Source organism: Alosa pseudoharengus, unplaced genomic scaffold, assembly GCF_046254945.1.
Source record: "Alosa pseudoharengus isolate Yale_2024_CS ecotype anadromous, Long Island Sound unplaced genomic scaffold, YU_APseudo_1.1 YU_APseudo_1.1_scf_1, whole genome shotgun sequence".
Lineage (NCBI taxonomy): Eukaryota > Metazoa > Chordata > Actinopteri > Clupeiformes > Clupeidae > Alosa > Alosa pseudoharengus.
Window position 1 is genome coordinate 26,209,602 of NW_027468564.1, and position 18,618 is coordinate 26,228,219.

Consider the following 18,618-nt stretch of genomic DNA (forward strand, 5'->3'; position numbering starts at 1 on the left):
GTGTGTGTGTATTGGCACGATGAACATGTTTCTTTTGTGCCTATCTTCTTTTTTGACAAGGAAAATCATAGATTCAAATCAAAATAGCCACACACAAACATAGGAGTCCTAAACAGACCGCCATATGAAATAAAAATAACATCTGATCCAGCGTACCCAGACAGGAATACAGTATGTAGCGTGGAACCACAATGTGAAAAAAAAATATTTTAACGTTACCATTTTATGGAGTTGATGGGGTTAGGTGGGGCTTAAAAATTCCCCATCTCCAGAGTGTGTCCATGTGAGTATGTGTGTGTATTGATGTGTGTGTGTCTCTGTGAGTGTGTATTTGTTTGTGTGTGTGTGTGTGTGTGTGTGTGCGAGAGAGAGAGAGAGAGAGAGAGAGAGAGAGAGAGAGAGAGAGAGTAGTGTGTGTCTGTGTGTGTTTGTGTGTATGTATGTGTATGCATGTCTGTGTGTGTTTGTGTGTATGTATGTGTATGCATGTGTGTGTGTGTTTGTGTGTATGTATGTGTATGCATGTCTGTGTGTGTGTGTGTGTATGTATGTGTATGCATGTCTGTGTGTGTGTGTGTCATGTCCGGAGGCCTCATTATTGTCAGGCGAATATCTGAGTGCCTTCTGGGCACCAGAAACTGGCTCTAAACTCCGCCTCCTGGGAGAGGCAGAGAGTACAGGTGTTTCAGGATGAGCACCGAACAGGTGAGTGCCCACACTGTCTTCGCTTGTTCGCAACAGGTGTGTTCTCATAGGTGAGTGCACACACCATCTTTGCTTGTTCAGAGGAACCTAAGGACTTCTCCCACGGGCCTGTCAACCATCGCTAAACCTCTGTGAAGATACGTTTCTCTGGGTAAGTCTCCAATAGGCCTACAGTGTTTTAGTTTGGGATTGGGTGTGTATGAGAAACACCTCACCCCAGACACCTCAGTCATAGCATAGCACAGTTTGAATGTAAATGCTTGTGAAGCTATCGTATAGACTATAGAACTTGTCTATTTGTATCTGTTATTGTTTGTTGTTTGTTAGGGTGTGAACGTTTCTTGTCATGAGTATAAGTGACAGTTTAAAATGTATCTGATGTGGCTTATTAGAAACATTGTACCTGGCTAAGCTTTGTAACAAGAACAACTGATTTGTTTCACTGAAAAGACCAGCTATATGACACAAAATATGTCTAAACTAACACATATCCATCTATTTACAAAAAAGCTAATTAAATAGCCTGAATGGCCCTTGATTAAGGAAATAAGATATTGCAGAATAGCATCAGCGGGGGGGTTGCTATTACCTGGTTGGCTAGTTACTGCTACTACCATCCCTGCTCAAACACACCTGACCAGACAAACCAGGTGTGCTCCTTACCTGGCAACTCATCTGTCATTTCACTTGGATAGGGTTAGCCTCTTCCTCCTAAGGTTTTTATGAGACGCCAATGACAAATTGTTTTAAACTAGTGAAAACGTGTTAGTGAAACTGTTAGTTTTTATTATTGTTTGTTTGGTGTTTGCTATCAGATATTCATAATGTGGTATCTACTCATAAACTGTGTGTTGACATAAAGGAGGACATGTTTTAAAGGGAATTTCATAATATAGATGAAACACAACTTGGCTGTTGTTGCATTCTGGTACATATTTTTTTATTGTAAACAAACCATAAAAGAATGTAGCTTTATTCAGTATGCTATGTTTTTTTTTTTGCTGGAATTAGTGTATATGTTAAGCTTTAGCTGTTGTCATGGTTATGCTGTCCTTCCCACTCCACCCATAGTTTTGGGGAGTATCAGAAGAGAGGGCGCGGCACCACGGTAACGGGTGTCGCTAACAGTGACTGGTGGAACTCGAGGGACAACTTCTTAAGAAAACATGTGACACTCACTGGGCTAAGAGCCAGAGAGGGAAAAACGGAGAGCGAGAGAGAGAGAGAGAGAGAAAGAGGGAGGGAAAGAATTCCTATCACATCAACTCCTGTCAATTATGACATTTTGAGAATCATGAGAATAAAATAATGTCAAAGAGTGAATCTCATTCATTTTAAGAGACACCTCTTAAGAAAACATGTGACACTGGCAAATAGCCAGAGAAGGCAAAGTACTGTAAGGAGAGACAATGAATCAGTTTTTTGACACAGTTCCTAAGGTATAAACCAGACGTTTTTTGTGATACAGGCAGGAAGACCTAAGGAGTGACTCACATGAATGCTGAGAGACATTTGTGTGTGATTGTGCGTGTCCGTGTGTGTGTGTGTGTGTGTGTAATGTATGTGTCTCTAACGCAAATCCCACCCCTCTAGCCAAATGCAAAGCAGACAGACCACACCCCTTAATTTGCGTAATGACTATGTTCATAACAGCTTTCATTGTTATGGTTGCTACAGCGTTGCCAAGTGTAACTGTTGCTGCTAACGCAACCAGCACCTCAGGGCACAGATCTGAGAGGGGTGCTATCATGCAGTATTTATATTTACATACACTCAGAGGAAACGGCCCGGAAAATGTCTGATGCAGTAGCGGCGTGGTAATCTGGAGAACTGGGAGAATTATCAGTCAGCTGGTAAAGTTTTGAGCTTTTTTTTTTCGATCTGGTTTGTTACTGAGAGTTTGTAGAAGTTGTTTGCTGTACCCTCCAACAACCTGGACTGTGCCATTACAACCCTGGTAATAATGTGATAACAACTATGATGATCTGACAAGCAGATATGAGATGTGTATGAGATAAGCACATGGAACTATGGAAGATTTTAGATGAGCGCCCGCAACATGTTTTAAGTAGCTCTGAACCCCCCCCCCCCCCCCCCATCCCCCCCGACCCAAAAAAGGAATCAGGCCAAGAGTTGGATCACACTCCCATCAACAGTCATTTTTTTCTCATTTTGACACATTTTTATTCCCTCTTTTTTTCTCCCTCTCTGTCTCTCTATCAACTGGACTACCTCAATGGCATAATAAATGACCTAAGGATTTGTTGAGCAGATCATGATAAACCTGTTATGCATGCCTTATGAACACCTTACACTCTACTCTCTCTCTCTCTCCCTCTCCACCCCACCCCACCTTAGGGTTTCTTCAGCAATGACCCAAAGGATTTGTAGTGCTGGCCACATGTATGAAACTTTCTCTCTCTCTCTCTTTCTCCAACAGAGGCAGTGATGTCCTTCTCTACAAGGAAAGGTTGACCCATCTCTCTGCATTCGGAACGTTTCTCTCCATCGCACACACACACACACACACACACACACACACACACACACACACACACACACACACACACGCACGCAGTCTGAGATGAGCAGCGGTGAGAACAAGCAGCAGAAGCTGCAGCGTAAGCCCAAGAGGCCCCACTACATCCCCCGCCCACTGGGAAAGCCCTTTAAGTACCACTGCTTCCAGTGCCCCTTCACCTGCAACGAGAAGACCCACCTGTTCAACCACATGAAGTACAACCTCTGCAAGGACTCCATCTCCCTCATGGTCAAGCTGGGGAGAGACATCCAACCGGCAAAAGCTCCAACTGCCACCTTCACCTCCAAATCCTCCGGAGAAGATGCGGGAGAAAGCTCTGGAAAGGTCCAGGGTGGCTCGACAGATTCAGCTCAAGATGTTCAGCTTGACAAGACCGTGTTGCCCTGTGGTGGTGGCGCTGGTAAAGAGCTGCAGCGAAAACACCCCCGTTCACAGATGGTGCACCCCGAGCGCTGCATCACAGAGGATAAGAGAGATCAGCAGGAAGAGGAGATGTTGGATCAAAATGGGGGAGCACCTCAGCTGCCTAAGGGAGTGGACAGGCCTTCCTGTACTGAGGACTCAGGCAACAAATTAAAAGAGTTAGAGCCGCTGAACATCAACGGCTCTGCCTTTAGTCCAGTCTCTGTTCAACATCACGACAACAAGGACGTTACACTGTGTACTCAAACTCAGAACCCAATTCAGAATTCATCCCTGCCTCGTCCAGTCCCTCAGATCTTTACACCGACCCCCGTTTGGCCACTGCCTAGCCCCTTCATACCCCCGCACATCAGCCTTGACCAGAGACCCTCGTTTGAGGACAAAGAGATGGACTCTTCTCCTCAGGAACCTCTGCGTCCAGGGTATCCTGGCTATACCACGCAAGACCCTACAAACCCCCAATACCACCCTTACCTGCTGTCTTCAGTATACCACAATCAATCAGTATCCCACCTCCACCAGGTCCCACCCTACTTCCTGGATACCCACAGGCCACACCCCATGTTGCCTGGGCAAGTGTTGCCTGGACAAGAGCAGCACTATAAGTATGGCCAGGGTACCCCTGTGTCCTATGGTCTGTACCATACCCTGAATCAGACTCACCCTCATCTTCCCCCTTATCCGTACCCCTACCCTGAAATGGTTCATTCCAGTTTGGGTGCCTACTCCGCATCCCTGGGTGTTTCTTCAGGGTATTTTTACAGCCACCTCCAGAGGCCCACTACTGGGTACCTCAACGCCCACCGAGGGGAGCTTGAGTCTGGGGTAAGAGGTGACCGGGAGGTGGGTGAGATGGGCGAGGTGAAGATCCCCCAGATGAGCCCCAGGGTTGGTTGTGCCGCCTCAGGATCCCCAAGTCAACCAAGCGCCACAGATCTCACCCACAGAGACTCCAACTCCCAGCAGCCATTGCAACAGGAATGGGTCTCAAGACAGGACAACCAATTGGAAGGTGAAACTGCCAGTTCACAGCCTGACAGAAGTATAGGGGACTATGTTGGTGAGTCAGGTGATCAGCAACCAGAAGAGAAGAAGAAATCCAGGTAAGAAGTTAAAATATTAGGAATTTCAGTTGCTCATTTAGAGCTGTGGATTTATGATAAATTTATCTAACTGAATTGTTAACATTTTCCTCAGGTCAAAACCATTTGCAAGGGATACAGAAGATGGATTGGTTTCTGAAAACGATGATGATGTCCCACTGGATTTATCCAAAACTCAACGGATCGGTGAAGATGCAGATGTCCTCCAAAGCAGTAGAGGGCGCTGTTCCCAACTGCCAGAACTCCCCTTGAACCTTTCTCTGAAAGAATCCCCTCATGCAAAAACGTCCATGTCCACTTCGTCTCACCCACTAGATAGCAACACGCCTCAGACAGATATTTTCGCTGCAGACCCCAGTCGTACTGATAGTGCTGACTTAGCAGAAATCACTGACAATGACTCAGCAGAATCTCAGAAACAGTCTGCGGCCTTTGCCCTCTGCCAGCTGGCCCAGTCACCACACCTGAAGGCAGACTCACACACTTTAATGACTGCCTTTGATAGAGTTCACACTGTCAAAGAAACCACCACCCAAAACAACCATTATGCCACTTCAATCAGCTCCATCGCCAAGACAAAGAATCCTGACCCAGACCAGAAAACCTCAAGCGATCGTCATCTTAATTCGTCGTCATCCTTCAGCTTGAACTCTATTGAGAACACTGACCAAACAGGCACCCCAAGCCAACGTCTTACAATTCCGACCAGCTGCCCAGCTCCAGTAGAGACATGTGAAGAAGGCTCTCCTTACTGCAAACAAAATATCTCTTTCTCTACCCATGGAGATGGAGCTACAGACGACACCACTGCTTCGACCACTACCCTGAACCCTACCACTACCACTCTGTCCACCCGGATGAACTGTAGGACGTCCCAGATCTGGACCAGCAACCCTCACACCTCTGGTAAGAAGCCGTCAGCCTCCACAACCAACACACTGCCCAGCAGAGCTGGACCCCCAGACACCTCTGTAACCACCTCCACCCACCCTGCATCCGAAACACCACCCATCAAATCTACACCGCTCAACACCCCAGCGATCAACTCTATCCACCCTTCAACCTGCCCTTCATCCAAAACTCTACCCAACCCATCTATATCCTGCTCCACCCCTGCAACCACTGGCCGACCAACCTCCACCTCCACCTCCAAGCAGGAGCGCCAGAGGCCCAGTGGAACTTACACCCACATCCACACTGATGCACCAGCCAGAATAACCACACGGCAACAGGCCAAACAGAACGCTGGGTCTGAAAGCGGTGGGGCTCGGAACGCTGCCAGCCAACGTGCTGGAAAGAGAGTGAGAGACTCCACCCCCAGCAAGAGGGATCTGAGAAAGAGGACACGGTGTTGAGGACAGTGGCCGGGGCAAAATATATATATTTAATTCTGTTTCTTGGGTTATTGCAGGCAGTGAAAGAGGGAATGCAAATGTAAGTTTTGAATACAGCCAATTTAAATTCATAATAAACATCTGTGTACATTATGTGTGGATGTATGTTTTTATGTGATTATTTGAATGTGTAAATGTATGTTTGACAATAATTTGTTCACTGCCCTTGTGTTATATTAAAAAAGATATATATGTGTGTATGTGTGCATGTGTAAATAGTATTTCTGCATATTTCTGCATTTCATGTGTGCATCTAAAACTAGCTTAGACTTGCAAAATAGACATCTGTAAACACATACAAATACATACACACACAGACACACAAGAGAGGGAGGGAGAGAGAGAGCGAGAGAGATCAACAAATGTATATCAGAGTTTGGTTTGTCAGGCCTATAAAACTTTGAATTCCTGCTGCACCTGTTATATGTGAACCGGTTCTCCCCACCTCCCCCATCCAACATTTAACAGACCTCTAATGAAACACACCCTTTCTTGTTCTTCTCTCTCCCTTTCTCTCTCTCAAACACACACTCTTTCATCTTTCTCCCTCTCTCACACACATGCACACAAACAAACATTCTATCTCTCTCTCTTTCTGGCACCTACACACAACAGGTGTATAAGGAACCTGCTCGACCGAGAAACAGTTATTAATCTCCACAGGTAAGGGCTTGTCCACTTGTTGTATCACTGACACACTCAAAACACAAGCTATCACCTGCAACATTACTATATTAGCATGAAAACACACACACACAAACACACACATTCACAAACAAACACACACACACACACATAAACACACATAAACACACACACACACATAAACACACACACTCACACATAAACACACACACACACACATACACAGACTTTTATCTTTTGATACCCCAGCCATACCATAACAAGTAAACAGAAAAAAAATGATAAGGTATGTGTGTGTGTGTGTGTGTGTGTGTTTTTGAAAGAGCTTGTGCGAGAAAGACAGGGTATGTGTGTCCACGTCTGTGACCTACTAAAACAGTGAGGGACAAAAAAGTAAATTGCTTATACTCTATGTTGAGTAAGATAGTCTTTATTTGCATGTAGCAACCACTTACAAACAGAAACAAAGTCCAAGAAGAGCAAATCATGGTTGAGAGAGAGAGAGAGGCAGAGAGAGAGAGAGAGAGAGAGAGAGGCAGAGAGAGAAAGAGAGAGAGAGAGAGAGAGAGGGAGAGAGAGAGGGGCAGAGAGAGAGAGAGAGTGGCAGAGAGAGAGAGAGAGAGAGAGAGAGAGAGAGAGAGAGAGGCAGAGAGAGAAAGAGAGAGAGAGAGAGAGAGAGGGAGAGAGAGAGAGAGAGAGAGAGAAAGAGAGAGAGAGGGGCAGAGAGAGAGAGAGAGTGGCAGAGAGAGAGAGAGAGAGAGAGAGAGAGAGAGAGAGAGAGAGAGAGAGAGAGAGAGAGTGGCAGAGAGAGAGAGAGAGAGAGAGAGAGAGAGAGAGAGAGAAAGAGAGAGAGGGGCAGAGAGGGGGGTCAGAGAGAGAGAAGGGGTGGAGGGGGGGGGGGGGGCTACACAAACAATCCTTACTAATGACTGACAGGGTTATGTGGGATCTGCAGAAAGGCTGGCAATGACTAAACCAGTTTTACTGAACAAAGAAGGGGGGCTGGGGCAAAGTCAGGTCAAAAAAATAACGGACTTAGATCATAGATGTGTCGATGCATGCCTTCATTTGCATTTCAGTGTTTTTTTCAACTGCTTACACACTAAATCTTTGCTTGTCACACAATTTTCTAAACATGTCGTCCAAACACCATAACCCCACACCAAATCTGCAAAACCATAGACTAATTCTCAGTGTTTGACTCAGTTTTCAATTTACTAAAACACATTTTGCAAAACACCACACACAATTTTCTACTTAACAAACAAAAATCTAACAGAAAGTAACTTGATTTCATTTTTCAAACACAACCCATCAAAATGCCACACTAAATCACCAGTGCTTCACTCTCTCTCTTCACATGTGTAAACACTCATTACTTTACTGAACACCATCCAATCATTGCCTTAGTATAGGCCTATGCATAGATATACTCTATATAGGTATGTAACTTTCAATCTGGCCGTAGAGGATTTGCAGTTGAAATGTTCAGAACCAACGCAGATACTTTGAGAGGAAAATTACAGTAATCTGACTTTAGCTTACAGTAATGTTCTACAAAAAGTCGACTTTACAGTTTTTTTCAACTGCTTACACACTAAATCTTTGCTTGTCACACAATTTTCTAAACATGTCCTCTAAACATCATAACCCGACACCAAATCTGCAAAACCATACACTAATTCTCAGTGTTTGACTCAGTTTTCAATTGACTAAAACACATTTTGCAAAACACCACACACAATTTTCTACATAACACACAAAAATCTAACAGGAAGTAACTTGATTTCGTTCTTCAAACACAACCCATCAAAATGCCACACTAAATCACCAGTGCTTCACTCTTTCTCTTCACATGTGCAAACACTCTTTACTTTACTGAACACCATCCAATCATTGCCTTAGTATAGGTCTATGAATACTGTAGATATACTCTCTATATAGGTATAGACCCTTTCAATCTGCTCCTAGAGGATTACCGGTTGAAATATTCAGAACCAATGCAGATACTTTAAAAATAGAGAAAAGACAGCAATCGGACTTTAGCTTACAGTAATGTTCTACAAAAAGTTGACTTTATGTAAAATTTGTCTTTTTACTCTATTTTTGTTTGTCCCCATGTTACAGTACCATTAGCTCAATACATTTTTCTGTGCCTCCAGAAATGCCTTAGAAACGCTTACTGTAGAATTGTTTGTTTCTGCAGTTGAAAGGGTCTATAGGCCTATGAATACATACTGTACACGACCCCCCCCCCCCCACACACACACACACACACACACTTGTCTTTAGAAAAAAAACAGTGTTTTCAAAACTCCATGTACATCTGGTGGTCACTGTATTCTTCTTTGCTTTTTTTCTTGTTTGCTGTAAAATACTGTATTCACAACAGCAAATTATTTGGGAAAAATCCCTATTTTTGGTTTCAATATTGCTTGCAGTTTTACTGTGTATTTCAACTTCTCTTTGTTGATATCGTAACTTTCACTCTTGTATGGAAATACATATAGAAAGCCTAAGACAGAAGAGCTTTAGGTTCTGAGCAACAGTGTGTACATGATGTATCCAAAATGTCATATTATGACAAAAGTGTTTGTAATGTGAGGCGAATGTTTGCTTTAAACACGTGTTTTTGACATTTTGAATGTTGTGTGTCATTTTGCTGGAGATTTGAGGCATTTTGCATTTTGTGTGAGCAGTTGTGGGTTTTGTGTGTGGAGTTTTGAAAAATAGACACAGAGTTTTGAAAACGTGTGTAAACAATTGTAAAAAACTGTATCAGTTACCATTAGCTCAATATTTTTTTTCTATAGACCTATGAATACATACACTACCCCCCCCACCCACCCCCCCCCCCACCCCACACACACACACAGACACTTTTCTTTGGAAGAAGCAAAGTAATTTGATAGTAGTCAGTCATTTCCGTCTTCCGTCTTAGGCAAAATCAGCTTTTTCAAAACTCCATGTAAATCTGGTGGTCATTGTATATTGCTTTGTTTTGTTCTTGCTGGCTGTAAAATACTGTATTCGCAAAAGCAAATTATTTGGGAAAAATAACTATTTTTGGTTTCAATATTGCATGCATTTTTACTGTATATTTCAACTTCTCTCTGTAGATACCATAACTTTCACTCTTCTATGGAAATACATAAAGTCTATGAAGGACAGAAGAGCTTTAGGTTTTGAGCAACAGTGTGTACATGATGTATCCAAAATGTCATATTATGACAAAAGTGTTTATAATGTGAGGCGAATGTTTACTTTAAACATGTGTTTATGACATTTTGAATGTTGTGTGTCATTTTGCTGGAGATTTGAGGCATTTTGCATTTTGTATGAGCAATTGTGGGTTTTGAAAAATAGACAGAGTTTTGAAAACGTGTGTAAACAGTTGTAAAAAACTGTAAGCTGGCAAGCTGGCTTGTGTCTAATGTGTCTTTCTCCACTGGGATATCTTCTGTAACTTCTCAGAGAAGTTTAGAAGTATGTTTAGGAGACTATTTAGCTCTCACACACACACACACACACATAACACAAACAAAAAGGACTTCCAGTTCCACACAACACACACACACATATGGAATCATTTTTACAAAGATAGTGGCTCAGCATTAAGCCCACACACACTGCCTTTGTGTACAAGTCAGGTTGTACTGTACATTCTCAAGAGAACAGAGATCGTCCTAATCTTGAGCTGGCAAAGGAAGTGGAGGGACAGCATATGTGTGTGGTGTGAGTGTCAGAGAGAGAGAGATAGAGAGAGGGAGAGAGAGAGAGAAAGAGAGAGAGAGAGGAAAGAAAGAGAGGATAGAAAAGTGCTGGGTAGCTCGGAGAGCTGTTGTGTGCTCTACTTTCTGTTAAATCCAGACTACGTACTTTGCAAAATATGTGTTTATGTCATCATAAGGCATGTTCTAAATTGAATTGCATTCAAAAGATCAGAAACAGTAAGGGGGAGAGAGAGAGAGAGAGAGAGAGAGAGAGAGAGAGAGATAGAGAGAGAGGAGAGAGAGGGGGAGGAGAGAGAGAGAGGAGAGAGATAGTGAGAGAGAGGGGGGACATCTTTTGTCTGGTGGAAATGATTGCAGGCACAAAGCAGATGCAAACCACATTCATTTATTGGTGCTTTCATAACTGCACAGAGTACCACACTGTAGGTTATATTTCCAATGAGCAACTTGTGTGTGTATGTGTGTGTGTGTGTGTGTGTGTGTGTACGTGTGTGTGTGTGTGTGTGTGTGTGTGTGTGTGTGTGTGTGTGTGTGTGTGTGTGTGTGTTCTTCTAGTCTGTTGAACACAATCACAAATTGCACAGCTCAAAGCAGATACACCTAAGGCTAGTAGTAGTCCTTCAATAAAATCATTTGTTCTTCAGAAGGAGAGACACACACTTTGTCCATCCATTTTTTTTTGTTTTGTTTTGTTTTTCAATTCACCATTTTGTTTGTTAGGTGATTCTCCTTGGTTCAGTTGAAGCCATGCTTCTCATCAGCAGATCCGTGGCTGACGGAAAGTTCCAGCAAGCATGTCATTGGCTGTGTGAGTTTCGATTGGGTGGTGCCCCTGAGACCACCACCTCCACCGCCCACCCGCTCCTCTCCTGTGATGATGCGGCGTTGAGGGGTGGCGGGGAGTGTGGGAGGGGCCAACTCCCAGTGCACTGTGGGTCTGCCAGCGAGACAGGCACGTGATTGGTGGTGGTGGAGGAAGAGGGCGGGGGCTTACAATCCGAGAGTGTGAGGTGACCCCGAGATATAGATTTAAAAGGCCATGGAGGAGAGTGGTAACAGTGTAGAAGGAAACAGGGGATGAAAATAAGAAAATGTGAATAAATGAGGAATGAAAAGAACATAGAAAGGAAAAAAAAACAAAGAGAGGATGATAGTACAGAAGGATGGAGAAGAACAGTGGTTAGAGAGAGAAAGAGAGAAGAACAAAAAAGAGAGAAAGGAAAGAAGAGAGTGGAGAGAGGGGGAAGAGAGGAGAGAGAAAAGACAAAAAAGGAGGGGGGATGGTGGAGAAAGAAGGAGAAGAACTGAGGAAGGGGAATCAGAAGAAAGGGTGTGAAAGAAAAAAAGATGGAGGAAAGCATTCATTTGTCCATGGTGAAGCAACAGAAGTCTGAAAAATATATTCCTGAAAGTCTGTTTGTTCCCAGACCAGATTCAAGTCCCGCCCACATCAGAGGTGACATAAAAGGGATGGGATGTTTTGATTGGACAGCTGGGCTTGACTGACATCTCATAAAGGATGTTGATAACTTGAGTGGCAGCATGAAGACCTTTGCTATGAGGTCTATCAAAGCAGCATGCTAAAAAAGCCTTAATAGTGTGTGTGTGTGTGTGTGTCAATAGAGTGCGTGTGTGTGTGTCAATAGTGTGTCCGAATATGTATGTGTGTGTGTGTGTGTGTGTGTTGGTGTGTGCCATTGAAGTGTTTCATTTCATAGTGTGTGATGAACAATGTGCTTTTGTGTGTGGAGTGACAGCATTACTTGTCTGTGTGTCCAGATGTGTCTTTGTGTTTGTGTGAGGTGGGGGTAATTGTGTGTGTGTGTGTGTGTGTGTGTGTGTGTGTGTGCATCTGGGTATCCAGGTGTGCTTATATGTATGTGTATGTGAGTGTGTGTGTGTGTGTGTGTGTGTGTGTGTGTGTGTGTGTGTGAGAGAGAGATAGAGCACGTGTGTATGTGAGACAGAGTGTGACCATGTTTTTTTCTCTCTTCAACTGCATACAACGTGGGTCTACAGGATACATTTGTAAAATATATATTCTTACCCCATCAAACAATTGAAGATGGAGTCTGTACCCTGCCAAAGCTGTTACACTTAATTCAGATTCAAATAGCTTAATCTGCTGCGGACCGTTTTCACACAAATACAATCAAATTCACATCCCTGGAGGATTTTGATCAGAGGCCTTAATGGGCTTCACTCCTCCTCTCTGGAGTCTCATTTACATTCACTCCTTGGGTCCAGATCCCAGACCTCAGCTGAAACCGTATCATGATCCAGGGCAAAAGTTTCCAGATCCACAATCACAATTTAAGACCTAGACTGATATTCAAGGTCTTCTGAAAATGGTGATGCACTCTGTCCACGTACAAACCATAATCTGGATCCAGATCTAGATCCACATTTCCTCATTCATGACTCTGTTCCTTGTCCTCCATTTTAGATCCAGCTTGAGATTCGAATTAAGATTGAAGACTTGATGTTGATCTGGATTCAGACCTAAACCTTGGCTTTTATCCAGATGTAGATTCAGACTCTAGACTTTTATCCCAATTCAGATTTCAATCCAGTCTCTAATCCCAATTCAGATCTCAATCCAGATTATGGTCCAGATTCCAATCCAGATCCCTGATTCAGATCTAGACTTTTATCCCAATCCAGACTTAAAATCCAGACTCTAGTCCCAATTCCGATCTCAATCCCAATCCCTGATGCAGGTCCAACCGTGCCTGGCGTCTGCCTGGCCTCAGAGGAAGGGGTTGTGGCTGTGGTTCTGGGGCTGCATCAGGTGGCGAGGCTGTGGGGAGAAGCGCTGTGGATGCTGGTGGTGGTGGTGGTGGTGGTGGTTGTGATGGAGGTGGTTGTTGTGCTGCTGCTGCTGCTGCTGCTGCAGCATGGGGGCAGAAGAGAGGGGCAACAGCGGCTGGGGCAGGTTGGAGGGCAGATCCAGGAGGCCCTGCGGGGGCTGGGTGAAGGAGGAGGGCAGGGAGGGGGCAGCAGCGTGGCGGGGCACCGGCAGGGGCAAGGAGGCGCTGTAGGGCAGGGAGGAGGAGGAGGAGGAGGAGGTGTGGGCAGGAGGGGGCAGAGGGGAGGTGGAGCATGGGCGCAGCTGGTTAAGGGTGAGGCGCGGCTGGTCACAGTGGAACGGGTTAGTGGGGGAGGGAGCACTGAGACCTGCAGGGGGAGGGAGAGAGAGAGGGAGGAAAGAAGGATGGAGAGAGAGGGGGAGAGAGAGAGAGAGAGAGAGAGGAAGGAAGGATGGAGAGAGAGGGGGAGAGAGTGAGGGAGAGAGAGAGAGAGAGAAGAAGGAAGGAAGGAGAACGAGGGGGAGATAGAGAGAGAGAAGGAAAGAAGGAAAGAAGGAAAGAGAGTGGGAGATAGAGAGAGAGAAGAAGGAAGGAAGGAGAGAGAGTGGGAGATAAAGAGAGAGGAAAGAAGGAGAGAGAGTGACAGAGAGAGAGAGAGCAAGGAAGGAAGGAAGGAAGGAGAGAGAGGGGGAGATAGAGAGAGAGAGGAAGGAAGGAGAAAAGGAAGGAAAGCGATAAAGGGGGGAGGAGAGGGCAGGAGGGATAGAGAAAGAGGGAGTGGGAGAAAAAAGATGGAGGGGGGAAGGATGGGGAGAGAGGGAGCAGGATGAAGGAGGAGAAAGATAGGGAGATGGGGTGGGTGTAGAGAGGTGGGTGTAGAAGGGGTGTAGAGGGAGAGAGGAACAGAAAAAGGTGCTTAGAATTCCTTAAAATATTATCATATGATTATTGATACTCATGCAGGTAATGGAACATGTACCCATGTTAAATTGTGAAAGCATAGTAATGGGGTTTTGCCCATGGTGTGTGTGTGTGTGTGTGTGTGTGTGTGTGTGTGTGTGTGTGTGTGTGTGTGTGTGTGTGTGTGTGTGAAACTATGCCTAGTAAGTTTTGACTCATGGGCGGTATGTGTGTGTGTGTGTGTGTGTGTGTGTGTGTGTGAGTGAGAGTGAGAGAGAGATATTTTATTTCTTTGTTTCTCTTTAACCCACTTGACAGGAAAGGGTTTTTGCTTTTGGCCAGCTGGTTGCTGAAGATGGGTAACTGTGGGTGTGTGTGTGTGTGTGTGTGTGTGTGTGTGTGTGTGTGTGTGTGTGTGTGCGTTCTCCTCACCGGACAGAAAGGGGTTCCTGCTCGTGGTCGGCGGGTTGGCGGGGATGAGTGTGTCCAGGTTGACCAGCGAGGCGGCCGTGGGGCCCAGGAAGGCCTCGGGCGTCCGACAGGGTCGCGGCGATGTCGCCGTTGCCATGGCAGCAGCCGTCAGGGGCGGGCCCAGGCGCGAGAGGTCAAAGGTCTCGGGGCTCTCGTCTCCGACACGGCCGTTCACCTGCTCCGCCACCACGACCGAGTCTCCGAAGGGATCCGAATCTGAGAGAGAGAGGGAGAGCGAGGGATGGAGAGATGGAGAGGGAAACAAAGAGGTAAAAAAGAGAGAAGGAGAGAGAAATTGGGAGGGAGATGAGACAGACAGAGAGAGAGAGGAAGAGGAAAAGAAAGGGAGATGGGGAGACGGAGAGAGAGAAAAAGAGGGAAGGAGAGAGAGTGAGGGGGGAGTGTGTGTTGTGTGTGAGAGAGAGAAAGAGAGCAAAAGGGGGGGTGAGACAGATAGAGAGAAGAAAAAGGGAGATGGGGAGGGAGAGGAGGAGAGGGCGAGAGATTTAAAACCATTTCATTTATTAGATGCCTCTTATTTCATCTTTCTCATCTGTTCACACCACTAATACACACATGCAAGACAATATAACAGGCTTGTCATTGGCTGCATGTATTTCAGTGTAAAGGCTTCTGATTGGCTGCGTGTGGATGGACAGAGCTGAGCACACTTATTTTGTACAAGTGGACCACTCTTGTGTCCAAAGTCTGCTTTCAGGGGTCTGTGTGCTTAAAGAGAACTCAGTTGCATGGACATCTGTCATGTCCAAAGTCTGTTTCAGTAGCCTGTGGTGTGGTTAATGAAACCACTCACGTGTCCAACGTCTTAGAGTGTTTGCGGCCCTGGATTTACAGACTTCTGATTGGCTGTTTGGTCTGAGCGAGGGTAAGATGGTCAGGCGGGCGCTCATGTTGACTGTTTTCCAGTGGGCTACCTAGTGTAACTGCAGTTATTTTTTGTAAGGGGTTTACTGGGCTTGACTTCATTGTGGATAATTGTGTTGCTAATGCCATTAGCTTGACTTAATTGTGGATAAGGGATGTTTGGTAACGCCTTTAACTTGGCTGAATTGTGGATAAAGGATGTTTGCTAACGCCATTAGGTTGACATAATTGTGGATAAGGGATGCGTGCTAATGCCGTTAGCCTCCAATGAGCTAAAAAATAAACCAACAGCTAACTGCTGCTAAAAATCAAGTTAAGAGAATGTTTGTAGTAGTTTTATATTCTCAATGCAATCAACATTTGTTCCAGGAAGGATACAGTGTAAACTTTAAACATTACACATTAAAGCTTATGAAATAATTTACTTAATCAAAAGTATACAAAAAATATACATCTACGTGAAAAAAAACAACACAAAAAAAAAACCAGATTATTACTTTACCTGCTGGACTCACAGCACGAGGACTGAAGAGGTTGGGAAGCCCCTCCTCTTCCTCTTTAGGCCCCTCCTCTTCCTTGGCAGAGAAGGGATCACCTAAGGACAGGAGGAAAGAGTAATGACATCAACCACAAATGTTTCTCAGTGTTTATCAACTGTTTAATGCAAACTCTCAAATTTACGTTTGGTCCAATTAAGGGTAAAAGGCATATCTTAATGTGTTGTATGTGTATTTAAAGTACCCCGATCAGTATGTGTGTGTGTGTGTGTAAATATACGTGTGTATGTGTACGTGTGTGTGTGTGTGTGTGTGTGTGTGTGTGGGTACCATTATTTGTTGGGCTTTTCCATGCATGATTGACAGAGTTTGGGCTGCTTTTGGAGGGCGGGGCTTCCCATGGATCTGTTGACGATTGGTTGCAACCCCAGGGCTGGGAGGGGCTACTGGAGCCACGACGGCCCATCCAGGGGCTGCCAATGACTGGCGTGCTGGAGTTCACCACCGCTAAGAGAAAGAAAGAGAGAAAGAAAGAAAAGACAAAAAGAAAGAAAGAAAAGACAAAGAGAAAGAAAGGGGTAGATGGTGATAGTGGGTTTTATTTTATTATTTATTGTGAGTGCGTGTGTGTGCGTGTGTGTGTACGTGTGTGCATGTGTGCCTCTCTATGTGTGTGTGTGTGTGTACATGTGGTTTCTCACCCACAGACTCCCAGGGGTCAGAGTTGACAGGGCAGGAGGGCTGTGTGTCCCAGGGGTCCTCACTAGGGGGCGCCTCTGAGACAGGTCCAAATATGTCCACCAGATCCCTCATGTGCTGCACAACAGGAAACAGCGTTACAGACCGGACACTAGGCCAGCCAATCAGACGACCCCACTGACTAAATAGGAAATGGAAATGTGTCTGACCGGACGGTCCTAAACCTGTCCTCTTCAATAGCATGGACCAATTGACCTGTCGCTAAGCCCCGCCCCCCATTGTTACCGTGTGAAAACTCGGACAAACAAACCAGACTTGATTAGAAATACATTGTGGACAATGGCAGCTGACAGTATGAAAGCAGGCTTTGAGGACGTTTTGGTCGATAAAGGATTTATATGGAGTCAAAATAGGGTCTTTAATATTGAGAGCTTGTGTAAAGATGTTCACATGTGTAATAAAGTTTTGCAGCTGTGCAAAAGAAGTTCTGTATGTGCAAAGACATTTCGTACCTGTAGAAATATTTTGTACATGTGTGAAAAAAATATGTACCTGTAGAAATATTATGTACAGTACTTGTGTGAAATAAATGTGTATTTGTAGAAATGTTTTGTATATATATGTGGGGGGGAAATGCGGATCTGTAAAAATATTTTGTACACGTGTGGAAAAAATATGTACCTGCACAAATACTTTGTATGTGTGTGAATCTCCTACGCGACGCTACGCTAAGCTTTCCTGCACAACACTGAAAGTACAAGCTTGAAACTGATATACAATGCGTACAGACTTTTCACCCTAATTTTACTGCCTTTCTAAAGAGCCAAGAGCCAACACATTGCTCACCTGTGCCCACGTTGTTGGCTTAGTAGCCTACATTACGTCGAGCTGTTGCAAACGCGAGAGACGTCCTGTAGGCTACTGCTGATGAAAATATACCCCGTTTTCTAGCCTCTCGGGGTACCGGCTATCAGTATTACAGTCCCCCATGCAAAACGTTTGACCATGGTTATCCGTCAGGGTTTTTTGAGTTAATAAACTCCATAAATAACCATTAATTTGTCATTTTATGCCTCCTCCCTGTTGTTTCCTATGGAGTTGTGCGACCTGATGTCCGAGTCCCGTTGAGGCTTGACTGTCATTGGCTCATCAGCGTTCTAAGGATGGCGCTTAGCGACAGGTCAATTATTCTCACTTTATCTATTGTGTTTCTCTCCTCCTCATATTATCTATCTATTAAAAATCTAAGGGTTTATGTGCCAACAAACACTGAAAAACACTGAAATGACCAAAGGTGATTACATATGCCATCAACACAAAAAATAAAAAAATAAAAATATTTAAATTATAAATATGTCATTACATCACATCATTGTGCAGAGACATTAATCATACACACACAAACAATCACACACCTCTCCTGTTCCTGGTTCATCGGCTCTTCTGCTTTCATCAAGAGCTTTCTGAAGGAATGAATCATCTCCTTGGCGACTGTGCTGTTCCTTAAGAAGAGGCAGATGGTTCAGTGTTACCTCTCTCTCCCTCTCTCTCTCTCTCACACGCACACACACACACACACACACACACACACATCTACTCTCCAGCATAGTCATGGTTCAACACACACACACACACACACACCCTCTCTCTCTCTCTGTCATTGCAGTCCCATACCCATCCCCCTACATATTCACACACACACATACAAAGAGAGACTCAACCACTGCCTCACATACCACCCCCCCCCCCCCACCCCCCCAACACACACATCCCAGTGGGCTTAAAGTGCAGCAGAGAGGTTTCTCTGAGG

The 18,618-nt window shown here is 44.8% G+C and overlaps 2 protein-coding genes across 3 annotated transcripts in view; one reads left to right on the forward strand and one right to left on the reverse strand.

Annotated features, from left to right (window-relative positions):
- The first annotated feature begins 703 nt into the window (after positions 1-703).
- On the forward strand, positions 704-6,343 carry LOC143130097 (zinc finger protein 750-like). The gene is made up of 3 exons (XM_076289963.1): positions 704-856; positions 3,146-4,773; positions 4,868-6,343. The coding sequence occupies exons 2-3, from the start codon at positions 3,290-3,292 to the stop codon at positions 6,126-6,128; spliced, it is 2,745 nt and encodes a 914-aa protein (XP_076146078.1). The 5' UTR covers positions 704-856; positions 3,146-3,289; the 3' UTR covers positions 6,129-6,343.
- Positions 6,344-10,961: 4,618 nt separating this feature from the next.
- The window catches only part of epn3b (epsin 3b), a 47,847-nt gene continuing 40,190 nt past the window's right edge, over positions 10,962-18,618 (reverse strand). The window contains exons 9-14 of one of the 2 annotated variants that reach the window (XM_076285537.1): positions 18,224-18,304; positions 16,811-16,925; positions 16,440-16,616; positions 16,115-16,207; positions 14,689-14,943; positions 10,962-13,723 (exon numbers count right to left, since the gene is read on the reverse strand). In XM_076285537.1, coding sequence (XP_076141652.1) covers positions 13,296-13,723; positions 14,689-14,943; positions 16,115-16,207; positions 16,440-16,616; positions 16,811-16,925; positions 18,224-18,304 — 1,149 coding nt within the window. In that variant the 3' untranslated portion in view covers positions 10,962-13,295. Of the gene's footprint in view, positions 13,724-14,688; positions 14,944-16,114; positions 16,208-16,439; positions 16,617-16,810; positions 16,926-18,223; positions 18,311-18,618 lie in introns of both variants that reach the window. The other variant, XM_076285530.1, reaches the window with a different exon arrangement.